The sequence below is a fragment of the Ictidomys tridecemlineatus genome, chromosome 6 (genome assembly GCF_052094955.1).
Source record: "Ictidomys tridecemlineatus isolate mIctTri1 chromosome 6, mIctTri1.hap1, whole genome shotgun sequence".
In the NCBI taxonomy this organism is placed as follows: domain Eukaryota; kingdom Metazoa; phylum Chordata; class Mammalia; order Rodentia; family Sciuridae; genus Ictidomys; species Ictidomys tridecemlineatus.
Window position 1 is genome coordinate 116894298 of NC_135482.1, and position 20786 is coordinate 116915083.

Consider the following 20786-nt stretch of genomic DNA (forward strand, 5'->3'; position numbering starts at 1 on the left):
ATTTGCAGCATGAGTAGACATTAATACTACAGACATCATGGGCCACTGCACAGCAAAAGAGGCCACTGAGGAAGAGTAAGAGCACTGCATTAGGAGAAAAAAAAAGAAGCTAAACTGAAATCTCCAAAAAAACGAGAAGGCAGGGGCTGACTTGAGGAGGCATTTGAAAAGACCTCTACATTGTGAAGAACAGATTAAAAAGAAATACAGGAGCATGGGTTAGAAAGCTACTAAGATGGCTGAAGTTAGATGATGGCAGGTGGCTCAAGTTAGAGAACTGGGTTATTTTTAGTGTTATTCAAGGATCCTAAGTTCAAAGCCAGCCTCAGCAACTTAGTGAGATCCTGTCTCAAAACAAAAAGTAAAAAGGGCCAGAGGTGTGGCTCAGTGGTTGAGCACCCCTGAGTACAATCCCTGGGAGGGGGATGGGGGGGACCAAAAAATTTTGGCAATGTAGTGGCATAGTATATACACATGAATTTCACAGAAGATACAGAAATGGCAAATAAGAATATGAAAAGATGTATACTATAGGTGATAGGGAATGGGCGCTCATTTAACAAAATAGTATTTGGGACTGGGGACCTGTTAGTACAAACTAGTTCTTCTGTCTTTTAAGGGTCGGGGCAATACGATAGCATCTTTCAAATCTCACAACTAACATTCTTTTCATTAACATCAATTTGACTTCTACAAATTTAAAGAAATACCTGCACATGGATACTGGATTACTCACTGTAGTATTTTTAAATTAAAGCAAAAATTTAGAAACTTTTTATATTTGTTAATATAGTAATGAGTCAATAACTGATAGAGCATTTATATTTCATAATACTACACAACTATTGAGAATAAAGTACATTTTAACAATGTCAGTGGTGTGTATAAATCATGTAGCACAATTTTATGTATACAGAACACTATTAAATGTGTATGCATGTATTTATATGTGCTTACAAGATTTGAAAAATGCACACCAAACTGTAAACAGTAGTTAGCTCCTCTCAGGGAAGGGCATGCCTTTATTTCCTTCAGTGCTAATTGAGCACTTTATAGCCAGCATATATTGTCTACATATTAAAAAAAAAAAGTATGTCTGTGGGGGGGTTTCAATGTTATTCCAATGAGGAACAACTGTGTTAAAATAATTAATAACTATTACTCTTATTTTTTAAGAGATGTGTGCTGAAATATTCAGGAATTAAGTGTGTTACTTTCTTCAAATGTCTTAAATTCTACCTAAGATGCATGCAAGATGGACACACACAAACATATACACACACACAAGAATCAACCACAAATATTAACAACACTGGCCTACAATAAAATCCTGTTCCCTACTCCAGGATACTCTTATTTCTGCCTACCAGGTCCCTTGATTCTAAAATACACTGGCCTCATCTGCCCTCTGCCCCTCCATACTATCTATGCCTCACCCATACCCTTACTCTGCAAAGCTATCTATTCTTTAGACCTCAGCTTGAGTAACACTTCCTTACAAAGGTCTTCCTTGACACTCCTCTGCATGTATGCTGCCACCTTACTTGTCATCTCACTCACAAAACTCTGTACTTTATAATACTTGGCAGCAGTGTAACTATGTACAGATATGGTGGCCCATACTTGTAATCCCAGTAGCTCTGAAGCCTGAGGCAGGAGGATCCAAAATACAAAGCCAGACTCAGCAACTTAGTGAGACCCTCTCTCAAAACAAAAAATAAAAAGGGCTGGGGATGTGGCTTGGTGGTTAAGCACCCCTGAGTTCAATCCCTGGTATAAACAAACAAACAAATAAAACAATTTCATATTTGGCCAGGAATGGTGGTGCATGCTTGTAATCCCAACAATCTGAGAGGCTGAGACAGGAGGATCACAAGTTCAAAGACAGCTTCAACAATTTAACAAGAATCTGTCACAAAAAAAATTAAAAAAAAATTTAAAAAGGGGGCTGGGGGTGTATTAATGCCCCTCTGGGTTTAATCCCTGGTACCCTCAAAAAAAAACACTTCATATTTATTTACAGAATTTTTTTAGGGTTTAAAAGTATCAAAAATAGAGGAAACTTGAAATACAGAAACACTGGACTGTTTTTATTCCCAAATTTTCTAAATTAGTCTCTTCCTTCAAGTTTGTCAAAAGAAAATAGAACATGACTTGGTGTCTAAAGTCCTTGGAAATGAAGACTACCATGCTTCATTTTCTTTTTATTCCACTGTGAAGCACTTTGGCATTGACACTATTGAACTTCTCTCTCTGTATGAGCTCCAGGCTCATGACAGCATAAGGCCAGGGATCCTCACTGTGTTGTAAACCAGGTGTGTGACAGTCTTGTTTTTCCTCCATCGCTGCTTACCTAGCATTTAACAAAAATTATTACATAAATGAATAAATCAGAATTTTGATCAGAATTGTATGTGTTTGAGGAATATAAAATGAGAAAAAATAACTAATGAAATGACAAATGATTTTGAAGACACAATAATCATACATAAAAGATGATTTTCCCTTCAAAATAAAAAGGTCACAAAATTAAATATTCTTCCCCAAAGAATCATTGAGAATGTATACTGCCTTTTAAAAGGACAGACAGTTTTAAAAGAAGGTACTCTCAAAAGTCCTAGGGTTTTGCCCAGTTACTATCAAAAAGTATAGGAATTGAGATAAACACATACTTGTTTCTTTTCCATTTATTCTTTGGTTGACTACTTTGAAGAACTTCAGCAGTTCTTTCAAAATTCCCAATTAAATCTTTCTAAGCCATGAGCAAAATTTATTGTAATTGAGTATTCAAATAATTCACAGCTTTTGAATCTTTTTCCAGAGTCCAGTTTCTTTCCTTTCCTCCTTTTCCCCCTGCTCTCTCCCTCTGTTCTTTTGTAGTACTAGGGCTGGTACCCAAGACCTCCACATGCTAGGCAAGCACTCTACCACTGAACTACATCCTCAGCTCCATATCTTCTCTTTTTTAAAATTCTGTTTTAAAACCTCAAATTCTTCTTTCTCCAACTGAACAAATACACCTAAATGCGCCAAAACCTAAAGGCCAATCCATAGAATGCTAAATGTTTCTCCTAAATAATGCACTGTAATATTTGTCAACAAAACTGGGTGGTCACTTTTTTTAATTGATTTTTTTAGAAAATAAATGACAGTGAAATGCTTTACAATTCTTATTATACATCACTTTTAAACACAGGTTACATATAAAAATATTAGCAAAATCTTGTCCTCAAAGAAGTATTCTTCTAGGTGGATTAGTCTGAGTTCTGGACCGCAAAGGGGTAATTTTCAAAGTAGAAGTTCCTTAACTTGAGCAAGCAGAATTATGCTTGCATGACTGCCTGTAAGGCAGGTGTTTCTCAATATTCTGAGTTGCAATTCTCTTGCCTATTGCTACCCACAAACAGAAGCTCATTTTCAGTAAATACCATCCCTGAACCCAGATTACACATGCTTCCCAGTCCACTATGCACATTTCACTAAGGTGTCACATTTATGACACCAAAAAAAAGTTAAATAGACAGAAGTACATCCTTGTATCTGATATGGAAGGCTGACTGCTTTATGAAAAATTGAGGGATCAGAAGGAGAGAAGCTATAAAACATGGTTACCAAGAAAACTGAAATTTTAGTCACTACTATTATTAAAGCAAAGCCAGTGCTGGAGAATAAATCAGTAGTTATTGAAAAATAGTATGAATGTGTTAAATTGAATTGTCAGGATCTTCTTTACCCCCTATAAAAACCTTGAGTACTAAATTAAACAACTCAACCATTTAAATAAAGCACTTAGTGATTTACTTACTTCTAAACAAGAATCCCAAATTCACAGTGATATGCAGCTTTCCCACAGTGGGATTACTTACCTTTTGACGCCGTTTCTCTTTTCTTTTGTCTTCTGTATCCTGTAGCATTTTTTCTTTCCATAGGTCAAAGAAATAGGAAGGATCAGTATAGAACTTCAGCCCATCCTTCTTATCATCTCTATGAATCAATGTATTATAAGTAAGGGGAAAAAGAATATTAGATACTTTCATATGCATGTTAATGTGAATTTAATTTTAACTCATGGCATTGTAACATTTGCAGAGGACATCTTAACTATCCTATACTTTATTAATTCTCTAAATTTCCTTTTGAAAAAATGTGGAAAAATGTACAAACAGCAACTTGTTACAGAATAACAAAAGTATTCTTACACACTCAGAATTAAGAATAGAAAATTGCTCTGTAAAAATCACAATGAAGCTCATGAATACTGAGTGTTTATATTTCAGGAAATATTTTGTTTATTCCAACAGGGAGGTATACACAGGGATGAATGGACTCTTATACAGATACATTTATTTCTACTCTGAGCTTCAATATTATTAGAATAAAAACTATAAAGTGCTGTCTCTTCTTCTCAACCAGGTTGCCCAATATCTGAAATTCAATCAGCAAAGAAAATTTTCATGGGATATAACTGTAACTAGGAAAAAAAGCAATAAACTAGATATTTTCAAAGCAAGTTCATTCACTCGTGGTCATTTTAGTGTCAAGTACTTCTTCAAATACTGTGGTCTTAGGAATATTTCAAAGGCCTCATAAAAAATTACTCACTTATCATGCAACCAAGAACAATGTAGCCAATATGAATCCAAAGTATAATATAAATCAATAGGAATGTTCAAAAAAATCATGATGCAAAGTAAACTCTCTATAACACTAACATTTTTAAAAAGCATGTGGCCTGTAGGCTTCCCAAGAGGAAGCAATACATTCATACTTCATACTAATATTTCAGTAAGTCATTTAAGGTACTAAGATGCAAAATCAGTTAAATGAGTATAGAAAGGAAAGAGCTTATGCCCAAGAAAAGAAAGCTAACACAGGAAGAAAAAATGGAAAAGGTCTATTCTTAAAGTTCCTGCTACGTCATCTCTTGCAGGCTTCTCACTATAAAATGCTAAGGCCCATATTCCTACCATGGCTATTCTAGTCACTGTGTCTGAAGATCACTAACAAACCAGTGCAACTCTTTCTATATATACTTTAACCTTGGATTATTTAACATCCTTCCTTTCTTCTAGTTTCCCAATTTGTAAGCAGCTTGCATGATAGAAATTTTATTAGTAACATAATTGTGAAAAAGCAAATTTGGTTCCCTAAGACACTAAGGCCTTGAATATAGAATTATAGGAAAACTACGGACCTTGCTGAAAAGTTAAAGATGTCTAAAATGCACATTCTTGCTTTTAAAAATGCAGTTAATACTCTAATGAAGATAGAAGCTCAATGAAGTAAACAAATGCCAATCCTGACTTAAGACTAAAAGCAGATATGTCTAATGTTTATCATCATCTAACCACTTTTCATCATGTCACAGTGACACATTTAATTCAAATGCATAATTTTATGTTTTATGTATCTCAATTATTGTTTTATGAATGAAAAGTACATTTGGGCTGCCACTGCTAATCTTAAAACACATTATTAAAAAACCAAAGACATGCTTTATTTTCCAAAAGACTGAATATGTACACATTACATATATTATGTACATATATAAAATCATTTTATGCAATTAAAATTTAAATCACTACAAATATTTAATCATGATATTGATTAGTCAAATACATGTGGTTCACTGGATATTCTGGATTATTTCCTTTAAGACAGAATTTTTAGTGAGCTTCCTTAATAATATCAGGTAGGAGAATTCTAATAAGCAAGCCTTCACACTACAGTGTTTATAGTGCGGCTACCAGTGCTAAATAAAACTGAAATTGTCCTGGAAAAACATTTATCAAATGAAAGCAGTCACAAGGGGCTGGGGTTATAGTTCAGTGGAAGAGGACTTGCCTAGCATGTGTGAGGCCTGGGTTTGATACTTAGCACCACATAAAAATAAACAAATAAAGGCATTCTGCCCATCTTAACTACAAAAAATAATTTTAAAAAATGAAAGTAGTGACAAAAATACTAGGTGTGATGGTTTAGATATCAGGTGTCCCCCAAAAGCTCGTGTGTGAAACAATGCAAGAATGTTTAGGGTTATGGGAGACATAACCTAATCATGGATTAATCCATTGGCATGAATTAACTAGACAGTAACTGTAGGCAAGTAGGTGACTGGAAGACGTAGGTCACTGGGAGTGTACCTTTGGGGTTTATATTTTGTCCTTGGTGAGTACAGTTCTCTCTCTTTCCTGGTTTGCATGTCCCTCCACCATGCCATTATGCCATGATGTTCTGCTTCATCTTGGGCCCAGAGCTATGCAGTTGGCTGACCATGGATTAAACCTCAGAAATCATGAGCCAAAGTAAAAGTTTCCTCCACTTAAGTTTTTCCTGTCCAGTCTTTTGGTCACAGGAATGCAAAAGTTGACCAATACACCAGGATTACCATGCTTTTATTCATATATATGATATATTTTTAAAATTTGTGCCCTATAACCTCCAGCAAGCACAGTTGTTCCATTTTTATACAAACTTCTTAGGGGGGAAATCCTGCTCATCTCCCATCAGTTTATAGGGAGCTCTTACATTTGTTTTGAGAGAATCTTTTCTGTCCATGCAGGAAAAAAGGGACTTAGTTTCAACTGCCCTATCCTGATAGAGCTGTGATAAAAGGTATCTCCAAGCCTTGTTGATCCCAGAAAGGATGGAAAATGAAACTCGGGAAACTAAGCTCTCCCTGAGGAGGGCCCTGCAGGCAGGAATGTCAAGGCAGTGACACATACAAAGAACACACAGTATTCTCCAAGGCCCTTGTGGGAGCATCAGCTGGCAGCACTGACTCTAGGGCCACTGATTTCCACAATCTGTGCTGGGCAGAGGTGAAATAAGTGGCCTCTAAAGAGGAGAGTGTTGTAGTTTGAACCCAGAATGTCCCCCAGTGTCTTGTGTTTCCAATATAGCAGTATTCAGAGGTGGGGTTTTTGAGAAGTGACTGGATCATGAGGAGTCTGACCACATAGGTGCACTAATCCACTGATGGTTAAATGAACTTTTTGGAGGTGGTACCTAGTTGGAGGAAGCAGGTCATTGTGGGTGTGCCCTAAAAGGTTTTATCTTCCCCCCAGTCCCTTCCTTTCTCTCTTTGCTTCCTGGTATCCATGAACTGAGCAGCATTCCTCGGCCATGCTCATCCACCACAATCCTCTGCCTCACTTCAGGTCCAACGAAATGGAAGGCTGATCATGGGCTCAAACCTCTGAAACCATGAGCTGAAATAAATCTTTTCTCCTCCAACTTGTTCTTATCAAGTATTGTGGTCACTACAACAAAAAGCTGACTAACACAGGGAACAAAGATGGATAGAGGAAGAAGCCTTTAAAATTTTTCTGTCCTTTTTCTTAGAAATTTGGTCCTTATAATGTATTTTACCATTCTAACAATAATAGAAAGTTAATTTTGTGACTCTATTTTCACCTTTAAAAACCCCTAACACTGTAGCATACATTTTTCCTGAATTAATAATAAATATCTCTGCAGTGCTAAAGTGCTGAGACAGATATTTTGCTGCATTATAAATAAACTGTGCTGTTCCTTTTGAACTGGCTTTGAACATAAGTAAACCCAAGACAATCTCACATAAAGCCATTATATAAAATGCCCACTTCCACTTAAAAGATCCAAGTCTAAGAGTTAAAATCAGAGTTCAAACTTCTCCTGGTAAGTGATATGTATCCTGAAACACCAGAACTTTAGTAATCCAGCGCCAGGGACTGATTTCAACAGCATTATTGTTTTCAAAGTTTGAAAGAATTCTTTTAACCCAAATGAGCTATCCAGGATACATCCAGTACATAGTGTGTTTCCAACACTGTCTAACTCTCCATCCACAATGACTAAAAACACTTTGAGGATGTGGGAAGCCATACCTGTAAGGTGTCAGGATGTTCAGAGGTGGAGGTTTATCACTCTGGTTGTAAATGTCAGCAACAGGATTAGGAATGCTGTTCTTTGAAACCACCTGCTGATCTTGAACTGTAGAACTTTTGAAAGCTTTTTTCATGTTGATGTCCTGTAGTGACACTGTTTAGAGAAAAGTCCTTCAAATTAAATTATATACGGATATATATATACAATATATACAATTATATAGAATTTTTAACCATTTAGGAATAAGTATCAATTGACCCACTATAGTAAACATCTCCTGTAATAACCAAATGATGGTTTTTTAAATTGTTCATTTAAAACCATGCTTAAAGAAAATGACCATCCCTCCTCGCTTAGAGGTAACAGTTTTCTCTAAAATATGGTCAAATTATGGCTTTTCTTCCTCTGTAGAGATCAAATTTTTCACTGGACCTAAGTAGTAGAGCTTCAGATTCTTTAAACAGTCCTTCTCAGAAACCACATGGGAATATAGTTATGAGTATAAAAGTCATGTAAATACACAGATTTCGGCATCCTAGGGGAAAACCTCAGTTAATAGTAATTTAAGTATAATACCTTATACTTGTGCAAAAATCGCACAAGTGTAAATAACACATTAAGCTTTTACAACACTGACATTAAGGAAAGACAACAAAAGTTTCTTAACATAAAGTCCTAGAAACTGAGTAGCTTGACTTATGAAACAAAACTATACAAAGGAGCCAAAATATCAGTGCTAGATATATTTCTTTCTTGTGTCTGTACAGCATTTACATTTTATTTGTTCACTCATCTGACTTTGATATAAACTTTTTGTGGAGAGTACACTGGTCCTATTAACCCACCAGCTTGGCCACTGAAACTAATTCAGGTTGTTATGTGACACTTACAACATCTTCCAGCCTTCACCCCCGAGAAAAAAAAAAGATGAGCTATATTTCCTATATTTCAGTCAAATATCTCTTCCACTCTCATATCCATATCAAAGAAAATAATAAGGTAAAATCCTAATTGAAAAGGGATTGTAAAGACATGACACATACTATAAAATGTCATAAAATTTCATCTAGAGATTAACTTTTTCCAGCATAAAGTTTATCATAATCATTTCAATTCAAAAAGCCAACATAAAAACCTAATAAAGTTGAATATTAAAAATCACTTGTGCTGGGCTGGAGCTCAGTGGTAGAATACTGCCTGGCATGTGTTAGGCACTGGGTTCAATCCTCAGCACCACATAAAGATTAATAAATGAAATAAAGGTATTGTGTCCGTCTAAAGCTAAATTAAAAAAAAAACAACAATCACCTGTGCTATCAATTTTAAAACTGAATAATAGATTTAAGATGTTATGAATTCCTTATTTCAACTGACAAACTTGCCATTTAAATTTTTATTTTTATAAATATTTTTTTTAGTTGTTGATAGACCTTTATTTTATTTACTTATTTATATGAGGTGCTGAGAATCAAATCCAGTGCCTCACACATTCTAGGTAAGCACTCACCACTGAGCCATAACCCCAGCCCTAAATTTTTATTTTTAACTAGAAAATAAAATTAAAAAATCTGATTTAAAAGAGCATGTTTTTAGCTTCCTATTGTTGGAAAAGTCAGAACATTCATAATTAATATTGATACTAATTTAATTTTACCTTTGAGCACGAACAAATATACTTTTTAAAATAATGAGGGATAAATTTCACAAATAAACTATGTTTTTTTAATTTACAGCTTATTTTTATTGATACTACTATAAATAGGTATAATACAAAAATCAAATGCTGGGATCATTTTAAAACAATGAGAGAAATTCTAAAATAATTTAGAAATTCTAAAATTAATTCATAACTTGAATGTTTTTCTCAAAGCAAATATGAATGGTGTATCTTGCAATTTTTTAGCAATTTTATTCCAGTCTAATCTCAGTCTTTCATTCAAAAAATACTGAAAATGAAATTTTTAAAATGGAATTACTGATGGTCTAAATTTTATTGCAACTGCCACAATTTTAGGAAATATAATCAAAATAAAATATAATCAAAATGATTTTCAGTTAACTTACATAGTGTTTGGTTAATGTTATTTTAAAACCTGAGCTTAAAGGCCTTTGGTAACTGCTATTTCTGAGATTAATAACATTTTTTAAATTGGCAGAATCACCAAGATTATTCATAAGCATCAACCATAACAATTAGGCTAAAGGTTTTGCTCTTTGGCATGATACACCTATGACCCTCCCTCTTGGTTGGACTATCTCTTTGGATGATTCTGTTTTAGGCAAGAATGTATTTTCAAAATAACTACCATTAACCTATATTAGAACTTCTACTACTGAATATATTTGAAGAAGCCTTTAGAACAAATACTATGTTTATATATAATTGTAGTATTCATATATATATTAGCAAATGCATGGTGTATGAGATAAACAAGATATGAATCTTTTCATCACTAATTAACCCAATGTTGTAGGGTTTTCCTCATTATTCTTCTAGGAAACGATAAGATGAAATGTCAACATATTACCTCAAGGAAAAAGCAGTAATTACACTGCAATTAATTACTACCATCTTGTCAACATCACTTCTAGCTCACTGCTTTCATGCAATTACCTACCCTCTTCGACTGTGGAATCCAGCTGGGTAACTTTGACAGCAAGGCGATCAATTCTGTCTTGAAGAGAATTTGCTCTGATGTAGAAGTTGTTAGCCTCATTAAACAACTCACCAAATATGTCTTCAGCATGTTTGCCTGTAGAGGAGAAGAAATGGAGAAAGCCATCTGTTAAGGAGCTGTTGAGCTGCCCCCGCACAGCCACATCAGTGCTAATTAGTGTCAACACCCAGGGTCCTGTGCAAATGAGTGTAAAAATGAAGTATCACAGTCCACGGCCTTAGAACTTTTGGAATTTATTAGATATTTATATAATTGAAAAGTTGATGAAAAGTGGCAGAATTCTAAAATAGATAATACAGAATCTTCATCACTGCCTGAGTGATCACTCAAGTTGTGTCCTGCTAAATGTGACTTCTTTAAGGAAGAAAAAAATTCTCATTTTGTATGTTTTAAGTATAAATACAATTTCAGAAACTGAACTTCCCTTTTACCCCTCAAAATAATTCAATAAATCATATTTGACCTTAAATTTACCTCATTCACAATGAGAAACATTAGATATTTGGTCCTGTTGTTTTTTTAAAAAAATATTTTTAGTTTTAGATGGACACAATGCCTTTATTTTATTTTTTATGTGGTGCTTGCTGGGACCAAACTCAGTGCCTCTCACATGCTAGGCAGTGTTGCACTACTAAGCTATAACCCCAGCCCTGGTTGGCTCTTTACAATGGCATTAAGTTCTTCTAATTTATATTTGGAAATCTAGAGACAGTGATGTGTGATTTTACACTCTCTAAAAATCAGTATTTTGAATTTTGAGTTAATTTTTTTCTGTATGGTCAACTCTATGTTCCTTTGAGTGCTAGATATAACTCCCAACTTTTCTTAAAATGGATTTAATATTTCCAAAGATTTAACAAAGAGATATAAAACTTAGATCTACTTACACTGAATTTCCAAATCCCAATACCTTCCTTTACACATTCAACAAATGTTTAATATCTGCCTATTTCATGTAAGGACTTAATTTCTATGACAGAGATACCTATTATTTCTTTTTATTTTCTTTTTCCATCAATTTATTGCTGAAATAACAACCCAAACATTCCAGAAGAAAACTTCAATGGAGCAAGCATAACACTAATATTTTCTTGGTGATTTACAGTTTACTGAGCACTCTCATAGCCAGTTTCTGTTCTCATTGCTAAAATCCATCAGACTGTAAACTTCCAAAGAGCAAGAACCTTGTCTGTCTGCTCATTGTTGCAGGCCCAGTCCTACAGCAAGGCTTCCGACACACATACCCCTTCAACAAGTAAATGAGTGAGGCCCAGAGGCTATCAGGGAATTACTGTTTTTCATTTTCCAGGTAATCAAACTGAGGATCAGAAAAGTAATCTTCCTAAATCTCCTGACTAGCAAGTGGCAAAAGCAGATGAAACAAAATCATGGTCTACTAACTTTTAGATCTATGCTTTTATCATTTACTTCACTGAATCTACTTGGCCATAAAATACAAAAGAATATGGCAGATCCTCAAAACATTAAACATAGAATATCAGTATGATCCAGCAATTTCAGTTCTGGGTACATGTCCAAAACAAGTGAAAACAGGGACTTGAGAAATACTTGTACACTTAGGTTCATTGAAGTGTTAGTCACAACAACCAAGAGGTGGAAGCAACCCATATGACCATCAACAGGTGAAAGTATAAACAAATGAAATATTCAGCATTCAAAAGGTAGAAATTCTGACACATGATACAACATGGATGAACGTTGATAACAAGGGAAATGGTCACAAAAAGATAAATAATGTGATTTTACTGAGATGAAGTACTTAGAGAAGTTAAATTCTTACAAACAGAAAGTAGAATGGTACTTGCTAGGGGTTGGGGAAAGAAGGGAATGAGAGTTGTTTAATGGGAACAGAATTCAGTTCTTCCACAAGATAAAAAAATTCTCAAGATCTACTGCACAATTTGAACATTCCCACAGTATTGAAGTGTACACCTAAAAATGATTAAGATGGTAAATTTTGAGTTATGTATATTTTATCACTATTAAAAATGAAAATTTGGGCTGGGGTTGTGGCTCAGTGTTACAGCACTTGCCTAGCATGTGTGAGGCCCTGGGTTTGAATTCTCAGCACCGCATATAAATAAATAAAATAAAGGTCCACTGACAACTAAATAAATTTTTTAGATGAAAAATTTAAAAGTTTCAGAAGAAAATCATAAAAATTAAGGATTCTACACTGAAACAAACCTCTCTTCCCCTCTTTACTCTGAACTGTTAACAGCCTCTTTCTCTATTTCTTCTGCAGTAAAGATTCCAAATAACAACCCAAACATTATGTTTTTTATTTCTTTTTTTTTTAATGTGGTACTGAGGATCAAAGACAATGCCTCTCACGTGCTAGGCAAGCACTTCACCAATGAGCTCTTGTTTATTTCGTTTGATAGTAGGGTATAAGGTGGTGAGAGAGATTCCAGTTATTTTTAAGATGACTAAAATCACAGCAGATTTGTAAGAAAAGAAAAAGCAGGTAAAGTGCTTAGATTTTGGGCTGCCACTGTATGCATTGTAATGCTAGTGATTAGTTTAAGAAAGAGAGTGAAGGTAGTTGACAAGGGGGCTTGCACAAAAGGCACAGATATGGTGGGAGGAAGCAAATGGGTTTAGGGACTGCAAGAACAATGTTGTATTGATAAAACAAATATCAAGCAGAAATTTTATCATAGGACTTACCAGATGATACTGAGTGGCTTATATTCTATCCAAGTCCCTTTCCCCATTCTTCCTGGCATTTTTGCCCTACCACTCTATGAAACAGTTCTCCTGCCTCAGAAGACCACTTCCTTTTTGAGTCAAGGGCCAACTCTGGGCCTTATCTGGTCCATGGTTGCCATGTCCCCCTTTGCCAAGTCTGCTCACTTGCCTGCCTCACATCTAAATCCTATCTGTTGGCTCCTCCTCAGCTTCCTCCCCTGCCCAGACTAGAAACTTCTTCATATAAACCAATGGCTCAGGGTCTTGGGGGTTTACTTTTATTTAATAGAAGTTTATTTATTTTTTTTGCTATTTGGCAAAATAAAAAAAAAGTTATTTGTGCTTAAAGCTAGTGTTTCAATATTTCCAAGAACTTTGCTCTTAAAAACTACTGACAGGGGCTGGGGCTATAGCTCAGTGGCAGAGCACTTGACTAGCATGCATGAGGCACTAGGTTCGATCCTCAGCACCACATAAAAATAAACAAATAAAATAAAGGCATTATGTCCATCTACAACTACCAAAAAATATGGAAAAAAACTACTGACAAAAATAGATCTTCATGTCAAATATTTCAATCTCCTCCCTTTCCTGTCAATATTCTCTTGGGCATCTAATCCAGTCTAATGGCTTCAAATACTCTCTCAGTGCTTATAACTCCTCACTTTTATTTCAGGGTACCCTCCGCCTGAAAGGCCCACTCATATATTACACTTCTATTGAACAACATCATCTGGGTGTCTAATGAACAATCCAAACTCATGTTCCAGAACAGAATTCCTCATTTTCCTTCCCAAGCCTGCTCCTTTCATCATCTTCTATGCTTGAAAAGTGACAACTGCATCCTTCTTGTTACTCATGCCACAGCCTTAGGGGTCATCCTTGACTCATCTTGTTCTCTCCCATCTGTTGACTCTCCAGCAAACCCTCCCCAAGCATACTTTTGCAGAATAGACCCAGAACCTGAACATCCTGCACCACCTCGCTGAATCCCGCCCTGATCCAAGTCACACTCACCTTTCCCCTGGATATCACTTACTGCCAAGGAATTCACTTCCCATTATTCACCCAGACACATGCCCCCTTCAGATCACTTCCTATAGAGCAGCAGAGTCATCATATCAACCTTAAGTTAGATCCTGGTTCTTTTCTGCATTCTTAAGTCCCTTATGTTCCTTGCCATCTCACTTAGACTAGAAGCCAAAGACCAGGAAATGACATACAGTTCTCCATGATCTGGCTCTACTTACTCTCCTGGCCTCATCTCCCATACCCCTTTGCGCACACATTCCATGCCCATACACTGGCTTCCTCACTTCTTCTCAGACATGGCAGTGTACTCCTTCTCCCCACTCTTTTGCATTTCCTATTCCTTCTGCCCAGGTCATTTCTGTTTAGCTCTCTCACTTCATCCAGCTGTATGCTCAAATGTCACCTTCTAAGTGAGACTTTTTAGCAACCCTAGCTAACTGTATCACCTCATCACATACATCATCACACACCCTCCCTCATCTCCTCACTGCTGGAGTTTTCTCTTTAGTGCTTATTACCATGCAATCAAGTATGGTACTTTTATGTGTTCTCACAATTTATCATCTGTCTTCCCCATTAAAACATATGATCCACGAAGACAAGAATTCTCCTCAGTTTTGTGCACTGCTCTATCAATCCCCTGTGGCTTCAGCACACCTTGATTATAGGTTTTCAGAAAATATTTTGGAATATATGAATAAAAATGCACTGACTTAGTCATCACCCAGTTAATTTAAAACTGACCCTTCAGGATGCAGACTAGGGTCTGTAAGAATAGATGTCCTCTCTGGGCTCCCACAATACTCTAATCCTACCTCAATCCCATGACTCTCATAACTCTAGTCTATTTCCCTAAGCTCTTAAAGCATTAGTTAAGCTTTTCACCTCTATATTGCTTTCGGCGAGCAAAAACTCTGTCACTGAGCAAAAACTCATTGTCATTGAGCAAAAACAGTGATCTAAACCAGTGTCTTCCTGTTAACAAGTACACTGCCAGCTAATGTTCTCTGTTTGAAGTTTGGAAAATGCTGAGCTAAACAGATTAAACATGTTCCTATCCCTTAGGGCATCTCAAAATCTTTAACAGGCTAATATGTGTATGTGCTGGGAATCTCCAAGAAGATTCTAGCATACCATGCTTTCAAAGTGACCTGGCTTAGAAACACCTAGTCACATCTTTCAGAACTGCTGTTTTATAACACTCTCTTGGTAAATGCTGGGTGCCTTGCAGATGAGCACATGTTCTAAATGCTTTCGTATCCAGTGGTTAGTTCTTTATTTCTGAATATGTGACATAGTCAGGTGAAACTAATTTTTGTTTTCCTACTTGACAATTCATAATTCATTACATATTTTATATAAATATATACATATATATTTCAGTGCAATCTCACAATCTTCTATCCTTTCCCCTTTAACTACACAGAAGACTAATTTAGAGGGAGAACATAGATCTCCAAAAAGATGGGAGTGTATGTCACAGCCTCTTGCAAAAGTTATAGCAGCATTTGCAAAGCATTGTGACTATTATTGAGAAAAACTCTCTGTACTCTCTGCTAGATGCTATATAAGCAGAAAAGGATAAGTAACATGTGCCCTCTCCTATCAATGCATAGCTCTATTTGAAAAGCAAGCAATTGATACTATAGTTCCACTTGGAAGCTCTTGATTTATAGAGAAACGCAGAAATTAAACACTTGTATAATTAATATTTTGCGAGCTGCTGAAAGCTGACAAGTGACTAAGAGGAAGGAAATGGAAGGAGTTGCATTTTTTGATGAACAAGAATAAAGTGTTGCAATTATAGTCTTCAGTTTTGCAAACAGCGACAGATTTTAAAAGCAGAATCCTAACTCACTCTTTCAATGGCAAGTCCATTAATAGTTAAACTAAAAAAATTCTGGATTGAATTAGCAACCATATTGAGGGAAATGTAACTTACTCATTCATTACTGGCAAAGGTTACAATTCTGGACTTATTCATACCATATGAACTTGTTTCCAGCTTGAGAAATCTATGTTCCAATTACCCCCACATAAAAATGTTGCATGGATTTCAACAATATTCTTTCTAAGCATTTTATAAGAAGGTAATGAACACTGGTTATTAAACATCAGTTATTCAGCAAACATTCATCAAGCACACACTATATGAGAGGCATTATCTCAGTGGACTGAAGAAACACAGCAGTGAACACAGTCAAAGTCTCATGAAGCACATATTACAGTTGGGGGAAACAGACAATTAAACAGATAATGTGACAGCTGATAACAAAACACCCTGAAGAAAACAGTAGGAGACTAGAGAGTGGTAGAAGATATTCTATAGGAGTATACAGGGGAAGAATCTTCTAGGCAGAAGACAGAAACATGCTTGGTATGTGTGAGCAATATCACGGAGGCCAATGTGGCTGGAAGCCAGTGAGTGATGGAGAAGAAAAATAAATGCCCTCCCCTTTGAGGGGTGGGTGACTACAGTGGGAGTAAAGAGACCATCTGGGAGGATCCTGACTAGCAGGTGAGAGGTGATGGTGACTTAGACTAGAATAGTAGCAGTGAGACAGGCAGCAAGTGTACAGATTGACAAATATTTTGAATATAACTGATCTCATTTGCTATTGGATTGGATACCTGTTCTAAGAGACAGAAGAGACAATTCCAAAAGCAACTGGTAGAGTGCTCATTTTCTAAGACAGAGGGATTGGGGAAGAGGAAAGGAAAATAATGATAAATTTAGTTTTAGACAAGTTGAATCTGAGATGCCCATTAGAAATCCAAGATGCTATCAAATGGGTAGCTGTATATGTGAGTTTGAAGTCTAGGGGAGAGATCAGAAATGAACACATACATTTGGAAGTCATAGCATAAAGATGGTATTTCAAGCCATGACACTCGAAGAGCTCGCCTAGTTGAATGGGAACAGGCAGAGAGGAATTTCCATGACTGACCTCTGGAGCACACCAACTTACAGGGGTTGGGAAGACCAACAAAGGAAAGTAATAACAAATAGCTGTAAGGCACAATAAACACCAAAGTGAGGTAGTCCAGAAGCCAGATGAAACAAGTCTCTTCAAAGGCAGGAAGTTATCAATAGTCCAATGCTACTAACAGATTAAGTCATAGGACTGCAATTGATCGCTAGAGTCAGCAACTTGAAGGCACTGATAATGTTGACAAGCACAGTTTCAAAAGAGTGGGAGGGATAAAACTTTAACTGGGACAAAGACAATAATGAAAGCAGAGATATTGAAGAAAAAAATAGTTCTTTGAAGGACTACTGCTGTGAAAGGAAGCAAGAAATAGGACAACAGGGAGAGGACAATCTGCGGTTTAAGCCGAGAGATTTCCCTACATGTTATATTTTATAGGAAGGATATATATAAGTGGGGGTTGGGGGAAGATGCAGAGAAGAAGGAAGGAAGGTAAATGCAGTCCTAGAGTGAGCACAAGGGGGTGGGATTCAGTGCTCAAGTGGAAGAGATGGTTTGGATAGGAGTAGGAACAAGTTATCATTTTAAAGGACGGTGAGAGGATACACCAGTACACAGCCCTCATAGTGGGTTGATATGTCAGAACACAGATGTCAAGATTTCCTGATTGCTTTTATTTTACCAATAAAATAATCAGAGTGGCCATCAGAGTGGGGTAGTACAGGATTAAGGAGAAGATATGAAATAAGCGCTCTGAAAGAATACCAAAACTAAGAAATTATATCAGTATTGTTGAGCAACACTAAGAGTTCACATGAACAAAGTGCATATGATTTTAGATCTTTATTTTCAAATATAAGCATTTAAAGCTACAAATTTCTCTCTAAACATTTAGCTAAATCTCACAATACACTGATATTTTGTGTTTAATTACCACTAGAAATAATATCTAATTTCTGTTTTGAATTCTTCGTTGATCCAGTGAGTAAAAAGATACTGCTTGACTTTCTAATAATTGAGAATTATCTAACACTATTATTATTATTCCATTATCATCACATTCTATATACTAATCTTTTTAAACTTATTCTTTTGCAGCCTAGCATATGTTCCATATTGGTGAAGTTCCATGGGAAATTAAAAGAATGTGCATTCCACAGTTTGGGAGTTCAGTATATACAGATCAACTAAATTAGATTGGTTGGTAGTGTTCAAACCTTCTACATCATTCATTCATGCAGAAATATTTATTTCTTTATGGTCTACATGTGCTTTCAATTAGTGAGGGTTTCCCACTAAAATTTCCAACTAGGATTTTGGGCTTGTCTAGTTTTTCCCTTAGTTCTGTTTATTTTTATTCTATGTATCCTTGGAGTCCTCTTATTATACGCATATACACTTAAGACTGGTGTTCAGTGTTCCTAATTTTTATCATGACAAAATGTCTTTCATCTCTTTTACAGTCTATCTTATCACCACCAAACCAGTTTTCTTATGCTTTATATTTACATGGCATATTTTTCTCATTGTTTTCTTTAAGTCTCTATCTTTATTCTTAAAATACATATATTTTAGTCTTGCTGTTTTATTTAGACTGATAATCTCTGCCTTTTAAGAGGAGTGTCAAAATGTTTCTATTTAAAGAATGTATTGCCTATTGCTGGATTTAATTCTATCACCTGGGCATTTGTTTTCTATTTGTCCCTTCTGTTCCTTGTTCCTCCTTTCCTGCCTTCTTCTGGGGTAATAAAATAATTATTTTAGGATTCCATTTTATCTTTTTTATATGTTATGCTTAATAGTTACTGGAAATTACAATATGCATCCTTAACTCATCACAATCAACTTTCAAATAATACAGTATTAACAAACAATATAAAATATTAGAGTATAATTCCATTCACTCCCTTGTACCTTCAGAGTTCTTATTGTCACTTAGTTTCTTGTCATACAGATTATAAACTCCACAATAACTTTTAAACAATAGTCTCTTATATGTACAATAGACATAAATTTTAATAATATTTTTATTTCTTTCCATATTTACTTATTTTTTATGATACTAGGGATTGAACCCAGGGGCTCTTTACCACTAAGCCACATCCCCAGCCTTTTTATATATTTTATTTAGAGAGGGTCTTACTGAGTTGCTTACAGTCTTGCTAAGTTGCTGAGGCTGGCTTTGAACTCGTGATCCTCCTGCCTTAGCCTACTGAGCCACTGGGACTGTAGGTGTGTACCACCATACCCAGGTCCATTTTTACTTTTTTGGTAATCTTTATTCCTTCTTGCATTTCTATCTAGTATCATTTCCCTTTGGTCTAAAGAACTTTTAAAATATATTTTTTGTAGTGAAGTTCTACTGGGAGACTAATTCTTTCAGATTCTGTGTAAAATATGTCATCATTTTTTTTGTATTTTCAAAGAATATTTCATTGATTAGAGATTATAGAATATTTTTTCCCTTTCAAGACTTTTATCCATTGTTTTCTGGTCTCAACTGTTTCTAAGGAAAAATCAGATGTCATCCTTAATACTGTTCCTCCTACCTTACTCAGCTTTTTTGCTGCTGTGACTAAAAGACCCAACCAGAACAACTTTAGAAGAGGACAAGTTTATTTGGGGGCTCACAATTTCAGAGGACTCAATTCTCAGATAGCAGGCTCTATTCCTCAGGGCTCCTAGTGAGGTAGAACCATGGTGGAAGAGTGTAGTAGGGGGAAGCAGCTTTCATGATGATCAGAAACCAGAGAGAGGTCTCCTCTTGCCAGTTACAAATATCTACCCCGAAGCCATGCCCCCAGTTCCCACCTCCTCTACCCACACCCTGCCCCTTCAGTTACCACTCAGTTAATTCCTATCAGGGGATTAATTCATCATCATACAGTATCCAACAGGTAAGCTTTGGGGGGGGGACACCTCACATCCAAACTGTAACACCTCCCTATATATAAAATACATCCTTCCTCTTGCTCCTTCCAATGTTTTTCTTTAACTTTGTTCTATGTTACTATGATGTGTTTTTCTATAATTTATAAGTTCTGGAATTTGCCAAGCTTCTTATATTTGTTGGTTGACAGATATCATCAGGAGTCAAGAATTATCATCCATTATTTTTTCTGCTTTATTCTTTCTCTCTTGTCTTCCATGGCTCCAATTACATATGTACTAGACCAGTATTTTGGAGGCTCTAAGCTGATTTTTGTAAATTCACTTTCTGTTGGTGATCAGTCTGAACAATTTCTATTGAATTCTCTTCAATTTCACTGATCACTGTGCCGTCTGTTCCCATACCCATCAATTGAATTCTTTCTTTCTGATACAGTATTCTCCAGTCTAGCATTTTAAAAAATAATTTCATTTTTTTCTGTTGAAATTCACATTTCCCCATACAAGTTGTCTGCTCACATGCTCTTCAATAAATTTTTTAATTTAGAATTTCCATTTCTATTGATTACTTTACCTCTCCTTAACCCTTAGCAAGTTGTCTACATTTTCTTTACAGCCCACAGCATAATGATCATAGTTATTTAAAATTCCAAGTCTGAAAATTCGAACTTCCCTG

General features: G+C 35.7%; 1 protein-coding gene across 7 annotated transcripts in view; it reads right to left on the reverse strand.

Annotated features, from left to right (window-relative positions):
• LOC101961130 (WASP family member 3) overlaps positions 1-20786 on the reverse strand; it is a 119614-nt gene that overhangs the window by 11228 nt on the left and 87600 nt on the right. For all 7 annotated transcript variants that reach the window (XM_013366053.4, XM_040281277.2, XM_021721265.3 and 4 more), the window contains 3 exons: positions 10488-10622; positions 7869-8022; positions 3867-3984 (listed from right to left, as the gene is read on the reverse strand). In XM_013366053.4, the coding sequence (XP_013221507.1) occupies positions 3867-3984; positions 7869-8022; positions 10488-10622 (407 nt within the window). The remainder of the gene's footprint in view (positions 1-3866; positions 3985-7868; positions 8023-10487; positions 10623-20786) is intronic.